The sequence below is a fragment of the Acanthisitta chloris genome, unplaced genomic scaffold, assembly GCF_000695815.1.
Source record: "Acanthisitta chloris isolate BGI_N310 unplaced genomic scaffold, ASM69581v1 scaffold5358, whole genome shotgun sequence".
Taxonomy (NCBI): Eukaryota; Metazoa; Chordata; class Aves; order Passeriformes; family Acanthisittidae; genus Acanthisitta; species Acanthisitta chloris.
Window position 1 is genome coordinate 19,870 of NW_008687451.1, and position 11,124 is coordinate 30,993.

General features: G+C 40.0%; 1 protein-coding gene across 1 annotated transcript in view; it reads left to right on the forward strand.

Moving 5' to 3' along the window:
• TBC1D8B (TBC1 domain family, member 8B (with GRAM domain)) overlaps positions 1 to 8,402 on the forward strand; it is a gene marked incomplete at its 5' end in the record, with an annotated part of 23,091 nt that extends 14,689 nt beyond the window's left edge. The window contains 9 exons of the mRNA XM_009080582.1: positions 8 to 125; positions 3,610 to 3,708; positions 4,788 to 4,856; positions 5,047 to 5,287; positions 5,965 to 6,030; positions 6,146 to 6,229; positions 7,060 to 7,116; positions 7,401 to 7,498; positions 7,836 to 8,402. Of these exons, the coding sequence (XP_009078830.1) occupies positions 8 to 125; positions 3,610 to 3,708; positions 4,788 to 4,856; positions 5,047 to 5,287; positions 5,965 to 6,030; positions 6,146 to 6,229; positions 7,060 to 7,116; positions 7,401 to 7,498; positions 7,836 to 8,081 (1,078 nt within the window). The remainder of the gene's footprint in view (positions 1 to 7; positions 126 to 3,609; positions 3,709 to 4,787; positions 4,857 to 5,046; positions 5,288 to 5,964; positions 6,031 to 6,145; positions 6,230 to 7,059; positions 7,117 to 7,400; positions 7,499 to 7,835) is intronic.
• Positions 8,403 to 11,124: the final 2,722 nt, after the last annotated feature.

Genomic DNA, 11,124 nt, shown 5'->3' on the forward strand with positions numbered 1-11,124 from the left:
TTGACAGTGTCACTAACAAAGACAGTCCTTTGCCTCCAGCTGTGCAGCAAGGCTCGAACCTCAGCGATGCAAAGAGTGACCATCTAAAAGTGGACATCACTGATTTGATCCGGGAGTCAAATGAAGTATGTGTTCTTGTGGGTATGTTTTTGCATCCCCTGCAGTGTTTGTGTTTCATGGGCTACCTTAAAAATAGTGCAGCTGCATCATGCAAACTAGTGTAGAAAGTCTGTCTAGATTGGTAGAAATTGGACTCTGGATTTTGTTGAACCTTACTGAAAACCTTATAGGTTATGGCATAAGTTTGCTTTTGTGTTGTTTTGGTTTTTAGCTGCTTGGAATGTGCTGTTTAGTCTGTCCTGAGTGGAGTTCCCTAGGTTCATCCTCATTCACATTATTAGTATGTCAATTGCAAGATGAAGTACAGCAGAAACAGCTTTTGTATTTACTAATTTGAGATTGATTTCTGCACATTGCCCATAGTGGTAACATTTGGCATAACAATGTGTGCAGAAAACTGTACTTGAGTATTTTATTGTATGGGTTAAATGACCCCATTTAGAGATGTGTTGGATGAGAAAGACCAGTTATGGTCTTTCAGCACTTTTTGTAAGTTTGCAAGTTCGGTTTCTGCAATGTTAAGCTTTGGAGCTCTGCACTGGGGAGGAAATACATCTATACTTTTGTCTGCAGATTTCCATGAGGTGTTTTTTTCCTTGGCATGATTTGTGTCACAGTATTAATCTCTTTGTAGATAGGTTTCTGCTCAACCCACCTAAAGGGAAAGGGAAGCTGAGAGAAGAGAGTTGTTCACATATTGATTTTGCTATTAACTGGTTCTTTTCTGTGTGATACTTTTTCTTTTCTTTTTGGATTCTCAGTCGTATGTTTCTAGTGAAAGATTCACAGTTCATCTCTTTTGAAAAAATGCCCTGACCTTGGCTCAGAAAAGATTAAGTAACTGTAATTCTTATAATTTAGAAACTGCCTTTTTTGATTTTTACTGAGCAGAGGGTGTTGCCTTTAATGGGGTGAACAATGACAAGAATCAGCAATTCAATTTCTCTTGAAGTGTCTTTATGGCATTGGGCTAATGATATGAGCCTGCTCTGTTATCAGCATAGTTTCACAAGTATGTTATGCTGAAGAATCATGTTTAGAAAATGCTTTAAGGTTCTTGAAAGAAAAGTTGCAAAGTATTATGGGTCTTTTGTGTCATGGTGAAATCTCGTAGTGAGGATGAATACTTGCAGAATAGACACCAGAGATGGTAAATAAAGAAGTGCTGTATATTGCAATCAGAGATGTAAGCTGAAGCTTTCACAGAGATGGAATCATGACTGAAGGGCAAAGCAAAAGAAACTCCCGTTCTTCAAGCAGTAGTCTCTGATTTGGTATGGCTTTTGAAGATTGTTTTGGCCAGATCTTTGAACCCGAGTCTTCCACTTCCAAGATGACAGACCTGTTGTTCCTAGGCCTATATCCCAGTCTCTATCTCATAGCCCCTTTTTTGGGATACAAATTTTTATCTTCAGTTGAAAGTGAGTTTCTTCAGTGCTGGTAAGTGTCACAACCCTGTGTTTGAGAACTGCTGGTACAAAGTGAGAATCATTTTCCTATTGCCCATTTTGACCAGGCAGTTAATTTCAACACAGTTCTGGTCTGGTGAAGGGTTTTATTTTCATATCACTGTGGAAATAAAACAAATTTCTAAGTGGAAAGATTGCTGCAATGGAGAGTTGTGTTTCTGCAGATAGGTCTATATAAGTGATGAAGAAGTGAACAGAGACATTCTTAGAGATACTCTTGCTTAGTATGGGTGTTCACAAGATAAATGAGATTAAATGAAAAGATAAGGAGTTGAATTTTTAAATGACATTCAGTTTCATGTCCTTGTCTCAGGCATAAATGCAAGACATTCTTTGGCAGTCTAATCAGGTATGAAGAAGTCATGTTTAGTGAATGGAAGACTGTGGAACATTTTATCTCATCACACTAATTGAGTCAGGTTATACATCCTATTTACGTTCTTACTAAGGCCATTGGACAACATCAGTGCCCAGAAGCCAGACCAGTGAATGAGTTACAACTCAGAGATGCAATTTCTCTCTGATGCTTCTTTGCTTCAGGCCAAAAGTATGCTGCTAGTAATCTTCACAATAACAAAGAAATACAGTTCTGGAAGAAAACCCCAGAGGTTATCCAGTACAGCTCCCTGTCCAGCATCCACCCAGATCATCCTTTAAAAAGTCTAGTGTTGTTACAACTCTTCAACAAAAGAGAATCTGCAAGAATCTTTGTAGGGTTTCTCTGCCCATGTGGGAAAATATCCTAATTTTCAGTATAATTTCTCTTGGATGCTTACAAAGCACTATTGAGGGTAGTCAGTTGTGGTTTTCTCTGTAATTCCTTGTTGCTATTAGGTTGTTCATCATTTACCCTTTCAAGTCTGGTCATAGAATCGATTATAGAATATTTTGGGTTGGAGGGGACCTTGAAAGGCTATCTGCAACCCCCCCTGCAGTGAGCAGGGACACTTTCAGCACGATCAGGCTGCTCAGTTGGTGTCCACCCTCATCATGACTCTGAAAGAGAAGAATGAGTCCTACAGATTGTTCTGCCCAAAGGGAGTGCCAGATGTGAATTTTCCTTTTCTAGATTTAACACAACCAGTTCCTTTAACCTTTCATCAAAGTCAATGTACTCAGACTCTTTATGGCTGTGTTGCAGTTTCTCATATCTTGTTTAAAGTGCACTACTGATAATGGGAACAAAACACTGCAGAAGAACTTCCTGAAAGTCCTGCCTAGTTTGGCTGTTTATCACTCATTTGTTCTCAAAGCTTTTTATTAGAACCAGTTGTGCCCATGGTGCATAGTGATCATGGTTAGGCTGTGTCTTCCTGGTTGCATGTGTTGCTGAAGAGTGTCAAAAACCTTACAGAAGTGAGGTTGTATCCTATCTGCTGTTTCAGTTCTACACACTAGACTGAATTTCCTCATAGAAGGAAAATAAATTGATTAAACATGGTCTTGATAAAGAATGTTGGCCTGTTTTGATTTATATGTTCCTATTCTAATTGTTTAATAATTTGTTCCATGATTTCTCTGGGAATTTTTTTCTTGTTTTTGCCTCCTATCCCACTTTTCCTTAAGGTTTTATTTATTCTACTCCAATGCTTAGACACGTCCCCTGTCCTTTGGAAATTCCAGAGGTAGCTAGGGATATTTCAGAAATTACTTAGCTAGTCTGAATTTCACTAGAGTGAACTTCAAGCACTGACAACGTGCACATCTTAGACTTTGCTGCCCTGCAGCAGCAGTCACCATGTGATAGCAGAGTTTGGTATAGAGCCAACACGCAGTAAAATCCCTTCCCTTGTCTTCCCACCCAGTGAACTACTAAAGTTTCTTCTTTCTCCATCACTCTTTGAAATGCCTTTTAAACGTTACACTGGTTAGGGTGAATGTTAGTGCTCTGATAAATTCTTGGAGTTTATGGGATCTTCCTTTGTGTCCTGTATTGTACTTAGATGCAAGAAAGACAAAACTGTCTGCTTGAATGTGTCTAGTGACAGTTGATTGCATGGAATGATGCTTTTCTTCGCAGAGATACGGCGACATTCGCTGTGAGGATGTGGAGAGCATGCGCTGCAGGAACAGGCTGTATGTGATCCAGACCTTAGAAGCTACGACCAAGCAGAATGTGGTGGGTGACTCAGGAGAGCTTAACCCTTCCCTCTGATAAAATTCATTCCCATTTGGAAAGTTCTGAGAAGAGGTACATTTCCCAGGGCCCAATACATAGGTTTATATGCTGAAGCCCCTCTTGTCTGCAAGGTGTCTGTTCACTGAGGTTTGGCTGGTAACGTTTTCAGTCTGTGAATCACAGCATGACCTTCTGGTCTCGTTACAAGTATCACCATCGCTGACCACTTGTAAAGCCTGGAATATCTCTGAGGCTTTGCGTGGATTGGAACAGGCTGACCTATATTTCTGTCTGCTGGTGTTAAATTGTTAATGCATTGCTCTCGGAGCACTGTACAGTAAAACAATTAATCACCTACATTTTCACTTGGGGAAGCAGCACTGAAGATGTTATTGTGCTGCATTCAGCAGGGGTTGCTTTTTGTCTGTGATGTGTGTGGGTGTCTGTGGCAGCTCTTCCTTTCAGTTCAGACTGCTGAATGAAGGTGGAGGTTGCAAGGTGCTTCCTTTGTTTGCCTGTTTTCTTCAGTGGCTCATTTGCAATAAGTGATGATAATACCAGTCTGTTCAACAACCAGTGCTGCTTTCTGTAGTAAATCTGGCTTGTAGCAACTGATACCAAGTGCTGCTGGTTATGCTAAGATGTTAACTGTTGTTTCATTTTACAAAGCATACATGATGAAGATGGAAGCTGTTCTTGTAGCAAACTTTGTTTTAAAAGGCTGTGAACAATTTTTATTTAAAAAATGAGGATTCAGCTTCACCATTGAGAGTTGAACATGCATTTGCCCATTTAGAGAAAGCTATACGTGATATCATTATAAATAGAGTTTTATCTCCTGGGTTTTGTACTGTAGGTTCCATGTGTGCAAGTAATGTGACTAGCTTTAAGCTCCTTCTTTTTTAAAAAAACTATTTGTTTGTAATCTTCTGATTGCTTTTGTAATTGTAAAGTGCCAGAACCTGGAATATGCAAACAATGCCTTTTAATGTATGGTTAAATCTCCCATAAATTTATTCCAGGGGCTTATTTCAAAGACGACAGACTAATGAATTAATTTTTTCTTACTTTTGTTTCAGCTACGTGTTGTGTCTCAAGAGGTAAAATTCAGTCCTAGTGATCTTGAAGAGCTTTATGAATTATTCAAGGTAATGTCATTTTCCTCATCAAACGGCCATTTTAATGGTACTCTGAAATGATTTTAATAAACTGAGGGAAAAGTTTGATTCAGCATATGTTTTACATGTCAGCTTTAAATCTAACTGCATAGTTAACTTCTCACATCTTTCACCCAGAGACTTGTTTCAGAAAGCCTAATGTTCTGTCTTTTCTTTGCAGAAGGAGCACTTTCTTTCCTGTTACTGGAATGTAAATAGTCCTGTCTTGCAACATCATGATGCCAGTTTGCCATACCTTGACCAGTATCGGATTGACTGCCAACAGTTCCGGGTGCTCTGTCATCTCCTGAGCCCCTGGTCACACTGTGCAAACAGAGACTCACTTGCTTTGTGGACATTCAGATTGATGGATGAGAGCTCTGATTGCCTTATAAACTTCAAACAATTTGCCTGTGTCCTTGGTATGAGAACAACACCTAAAAGAGCACATGCACAAGGGAACTCTGTCTTGGGAGTAGTCCTGGAGTGTATCACCTTCCATATACTGTAAAGAGCCTAATGAGACTAGTCTCTTGGCTTAGGGTCAAATACTCTGATTTTTGGCATGCGACAGAAGAATCCCCTGTGTGAGATTAAATTTAACTATAGCTTGGCCATCAAAATATCTGAAAATTAGGAAATGGTATGAGCTCATTGCCCAGCCTGTTCAGTTGATGGTAAATGCTTCCTCATACTAAGTCATCTCATATACAGATTGGGCAAGATGACCAATGCCTTATATCTCTGGGAACTGAAAGTTTTCTTGACTCACTGCTCTGTTCCTTTTATCTTGTTTTCAAAGTGTTCAGGAAACAAAAACTGAAGGGAAATGCTGAGGTATTAGTGCTATTTCTCTGATGCTGTGGTTTTATTTTAGTGAGTCATAGATATTATTAGTGTTCTTTCCTCAGTGTAGGCAAACCCCAGGCTCAGCCACAGGTGATACTGCTTTCCTTAAGCTTCATCTCTAATTATACTCCCTGTAAGGTTGGGCACCATGTCCAGTTCCAACCTCCCTGAGTTGTGTTTGTTTAGGTTAAGAGGGTGTTTTAAAGTTTGGTCCGGCTGAACAGGCTGTCTTGCCTTTTTCCTCTAACAGATACCATGTATAATGGAAGCTTCACTGAAAAACTCAAGCTTCTTTTTAAGTTGCACATCCCTCCAGGTAAGTGAGAGCCAGTGGCATTTGGGGAGAGCTGTTCTTGGCCTTCATTGTCTTTATCACTGCTTTGGTAATGCTTGGGGGCCCTAAACCCACTTTATTCAATTATTCATTGCAGCTTTTACTGAAGTAGAATCTCTAAGCCCTTCCAAAGGGGATGATCTTTCAAAAGAAGAACTGATCCACTTCAGCCAACTCAATGGTAAGCTCCAGGGTGTGAGGCATTGCCTGCAGAATATTAGAAGGAATCTATTAATAATCTCATAAAAATGGGGAACTCTCTACTGAAAACTAGTAAATCCAGTAAATCATATCACTATTAACAGAATCCTCTGCGAAGATCCTCTGTGCATTTTCATAAATAGTGTGGAATTTGCAGATAGCTCATCTGATGGTTGTATTCAAAGACCACAGGTGTTTACATGAAACAGGGGAGGGTATTTGGTCAGCATTTTTCAGCAGCCTTCACTTTTGCATCCTGGGCATAAAGGGTTGGTATTTTCTGCCTCAAGAAATAAAATACCATAATCCATAATTATTTTGAGGCAGAAAAGTGTTTCAAAATCCTTTGCTTTCATTTTAAAGCAAGTTTTAAAAAACGTTTTGTGGGGTGTAAGTTTATGGACTTGAAAAAATAGTGTTTCAAGTACTCTGTTTGGAAAGCTCTGTGATTTTACTTCTTTTGAGGACAGATCCTTTTTGGGTTTTAAAATCTACCCACAGTACCTTGTCTATAATATACAGGTACTGTTCCAACCACTCTTCAAGTTGTGGACCTTGAACATTATGAAGATTATTGGTTTGATGTAACTGCTGGCAGGTTGTTTTGTGGTCTCCTGCATCACAGTGTCTTCTGTTTTTATAGAAAACACACAAATCTAACCATGTGGTTTCTTCTTGACTTTATCTGGTGCTGAGAACATAGGGGTTGTTGAGGGTTTTGCTCTTTAGGGAAGGAGGTTTTGATAAAGGAAATGAACCATTGCTCCTCTTTTCTCAAATATTTCTTCTTTTTCTTCTCCTAAACTGTAGTTTCATCTATTGGGGATAGTCTTGAAAGTGATTCTTTGAAGAGCAGCCCAGAAAAAGGTAAAGAATCCTGGCAACACATTTGGTATCTGTTTCTTTTGGGGGAGTAGAGCTGGGGAAGTGTGTGATGACATATATTAAGTCACATCATCCCTAGCATAGTCCTAACATTCTATCCACTTTTCTAAGTATAGTCCTAGGGGTAGGAGGGTAATTATGCTCTAACCCTGTTCAGTCCTTGGCCTGACCACTCTGTTGAGAAGGAATGACATTGAGGATGCCTTGTGGGAAGGTTAGTTCTTGTTTGTTCACTTTTTAAACTTTTTTTTTTTTTTGTCAAATAGGCAAGGGGAAGGTTGATATTCAGGCATATCTGAGGCAGTGGCAAGATGAACTTCTGAAAAAAGAAGAAAACATTAAGGATTTGCCAAGAATGAATCAGGTAAACTGTCTTGGTCTTATTTATGACTATTTTTTACTTGACAGTTTATCCTTTAAGTCCTGTTTCAGTATTTCCAAAGGATTTGTAAGATCCCTTAAATTTCAGACCTTCACACTGATCTTTAGACTAAAGCATTTTAGAACCTCTGTAACTTAGGAAGAGAGGGACTTTGAGACACACTTAGGTTTATCAGGGCTGGTCCATGCCCGTGCTGTCGTTAGAGCAGCTGTACCAGGTGCCTGGCAGCAGCAGGCACTGGACTGAGAGCACAACTTGCAGTGAAACAGAACAGTTGTGTTGCTGTTCTCTGAAGAGTCTCCTCTGTATCTCTCTGTAGTCTCAGTTCATCCAGTTCTCAAAAACCCTGTACAATCTGTTCCATGGGGATCCTGAGGAGGAGCTGTTATATCGGGCAATCGCGGTGGTTACCAGCCTCCTGCTAAAAAAAAGAGAAGACTGCAGAATCCCACATCACCAGTCACAAGTCCAGTTGTTGTTACAGAGGTGCCTGCTGAAATCCCTCGGGAAGGGCAGAAGGAAAGCAGCTCTGAGCAGACTGAAGGCAGTAGAGCACAGAGTTTGAGAGGGAACCATGAATGGTCTTTTGCCTTTGAGCAGATTCTGGCATCCTTACTAAATGAGCCAGTCTTTGTGAGATTTTTTGAAAAACCTCACGACATAAAAGTTAAAATAGAGAGTGCTAAAAATTTACAACTTAAAGCAAGAAGCAGGGTGTAATTTTCTTGACCTTTGTGTCTGAATTAACCACATAAAGCACTTACAAATGAAGCACTTACAAACTATGGAAATCGAGTCTGGTGTTTACATAGGGAATGAAGTCTGAAGAGTTAGCTTTAAATATCAGATGACTGGTATGTATTGTAAATAAAAATAGTTTAAAGCACAATCACTTTCTTGCATTGTTCATAAGTTTCACTCCAGACAAAAGGACTCAATAACAAACTGTCTTTACCATGTTATTAAAATATGCAATGTTGCTTGGAAATACTGGGTGTGACCTACTGCAGACCTGCCTGAGTGACTGCTGTGTGTGCTCTCCAGGTTATTTCTATTACTGTGATCAAAGGAATGACTTCCTGCTATTTTCATTTCAAAGGAGTATCAGCAGCTGAGAGGTTGTCTTCCACATTAGTTTAATTAATTATTTCCAAACTTACATGTGGGCTGGGGTCAGAGCAGGGTGAAGACTAAGAATAGAGGCTGTGGTAGGCACAAGAGCATGAGATTAGAGAAGGAAGTTGCCCTGCTTTCAATTCCTCTGCTTTGATATTACCCATGGGCCTGGACTCTTGCAGATTCCAGCCCTCCAGCAGCAGTTTGCAGACTGCATTCTCCCAGCCCATGTCTCCCTTTTTGCAACAGACAACTAGTTTCCTGCTTTTCTAGCTCAGCCTGGAGTTCTCTTTCCCATTTTCATACCAGTACTCCTACAATACAGGTGTAAAGGGTGGAAGCTTGTTTGGTCAAAAACAATCCTGCAAAAGCTGGTACAGATTGCTGAAGTCAAGGGAAAGCAGCAGTTTAATCGATCTCACCACGTGGTGGTTGTCCTTTACCTGGCAAGAGGACTTGTTGTTGGCTTCTTAGGAGCATGCTGATGAAATGTGGAGTTTTGCTGATGTTTGGAAAGCCCAAGCGCAGACCATCTGTAGCTGAATTGAACTGCTTAAAGGCAGATTGCAGTTGTTCCTTTGCCTACCCTGAGTCCATACCTCAGCCTAGTAATTAGTATTTCTCTTCTATAGCACTCTGGATTATTGCTGCTGGAATATTTTCCATCTGACAGGACTCAAGGCAGCAAGAAAATCCCCTTGAATCTGGCTTGAAATTTTTAATAGATAAAAAATGATATAGTAGGGGTCCTGTGGAGGCAAGCTCTGCCAGCATTAGTGCTGAGAAATGTTGACCTTGAATCCTCAGTAGCTGGTGCTGGAAGGGGTTTAGAGAGAGAGGGGTAGAGCTTGTACTTTAACAACAACAGCTAAGTAAACTTGGACTCTGCTGAACTAGTTAAAAATGTCTGTTTCCAAAGCCTGTATGACAATCTCTGCAGAGCAGCATTATTTTTGTACTGTGTGTGTTTTTTGTAAAGAAGCAGAATGGGGATGGTGTCATCCACTGAGGCTTTTCTTGCAATACTAATATGAATGAAGAATAAAATGAAGCTCTGACGTGTGTTACAGGCACTTGGTGAAATGCCATCTCTGCAGTCAGTGCTCAACTTCCCATGCTGCTTCTAAAGAACACAGTTTTGATCAGGAGCAATGAATTTATGAATTATGTCTTATACTCTCCCCCATACTCTCAGGTATTAATGTAAAATAAAGTTTTATTGAGCAAACAGTAAGTCCAAAAGCTATATCATATATGTGAGGAATGAGGAAACTTTTTTTTTCAGAAGCCTTGACAAAGTAATGACACTTGATACAATATAGAGCTGATTTGTATTTTTATGTGTCAAATATAAACCCTAAGTTTATCCATTCATGTGGATATGGATAAGTAGGGCCACACTGTGTTACTTATTTTAAAATATATTTACTCACTGTTTTCCCAATCTTAGTTAAAAATACGAAGCAGAAGATATTGTTCTAGTCCAGGACATGCTCAGATAAGGTTTGCTGTGAGTAATTCTGCAAAGAGCTGTGACAAAAATGGAGCCCCATCAAAATGGATACAGCTGCCCATCCCAAGAGCTTTTGCAGGTTTATGATGGATATTGTTATGTCAAGAAGTACTTAAAGCTCTGAACTATGTGCTAACAAGGTGACAGAGATATGAAAGGCTTAAAATTCAAGGACTTTTTTTTTGATTGAGAGCCAGAGTGTTATGATCTAAGTACAGAAGGCTGTAGTGAAGGAACTTGCAAAGTGCAACAGCCTTCTGTTATTACTTGGTTACGCAAACTGAGCATGTTTTTACAATACCCTTTGCTTTTAGTGCCAATCCAAGAGACTGTAGAGCCATTGCCAGTTAGGTAGTAGCTCTTGTAGCTATCATATCTATAAATAAAGAGAGATTACCAGCATATACATATATATAAAAAATAGATTTAAGGTGAAAAATTAGGATATGTAGGGGAATGTTGACTTTTATTAACTGCATGGATTTTCTGTTCAGTTTGTTTCTATTTTTTTCCCTAAAAGGATGATGTCTTTAAGTTGTTCCTGTAAAACACCTGCAGGTTGATCCAGGAAGACTAGTCACTGTGGCCAGGCATCCTGTCTCAGCAGGATGGAGGGTGCAGCAAGGTCACTTCTAGCAGGTCAGCAGCACTCAGGCAACTGCCAAACTGCAGGCTCTTCCTCGTGGAGCCTCAGGATCATGGGCTGATCCTTCAGGCAGATCTAGATGTAGCAAGTGCCAGCTATTTCCAAGGAGTGTGACCCAGAGGTGTGTTTGCTGGGCTGTTTCCACAGTGTGCCATTAACACCGAGGGACACTTGAGCTCTGCTTGTGACAGAGTAACTCTAAAGTTAGTGTCTAGCATCTTTCCTTCCCCTTCCTATTCTAGCTCCTTCCATCCCTCTTCCAGATGGGCTGGCTAATAAATATATTTAGGTCTAGTTGGGATTGGGGGAGCTAAAGCAACAGCACCTCTTTCC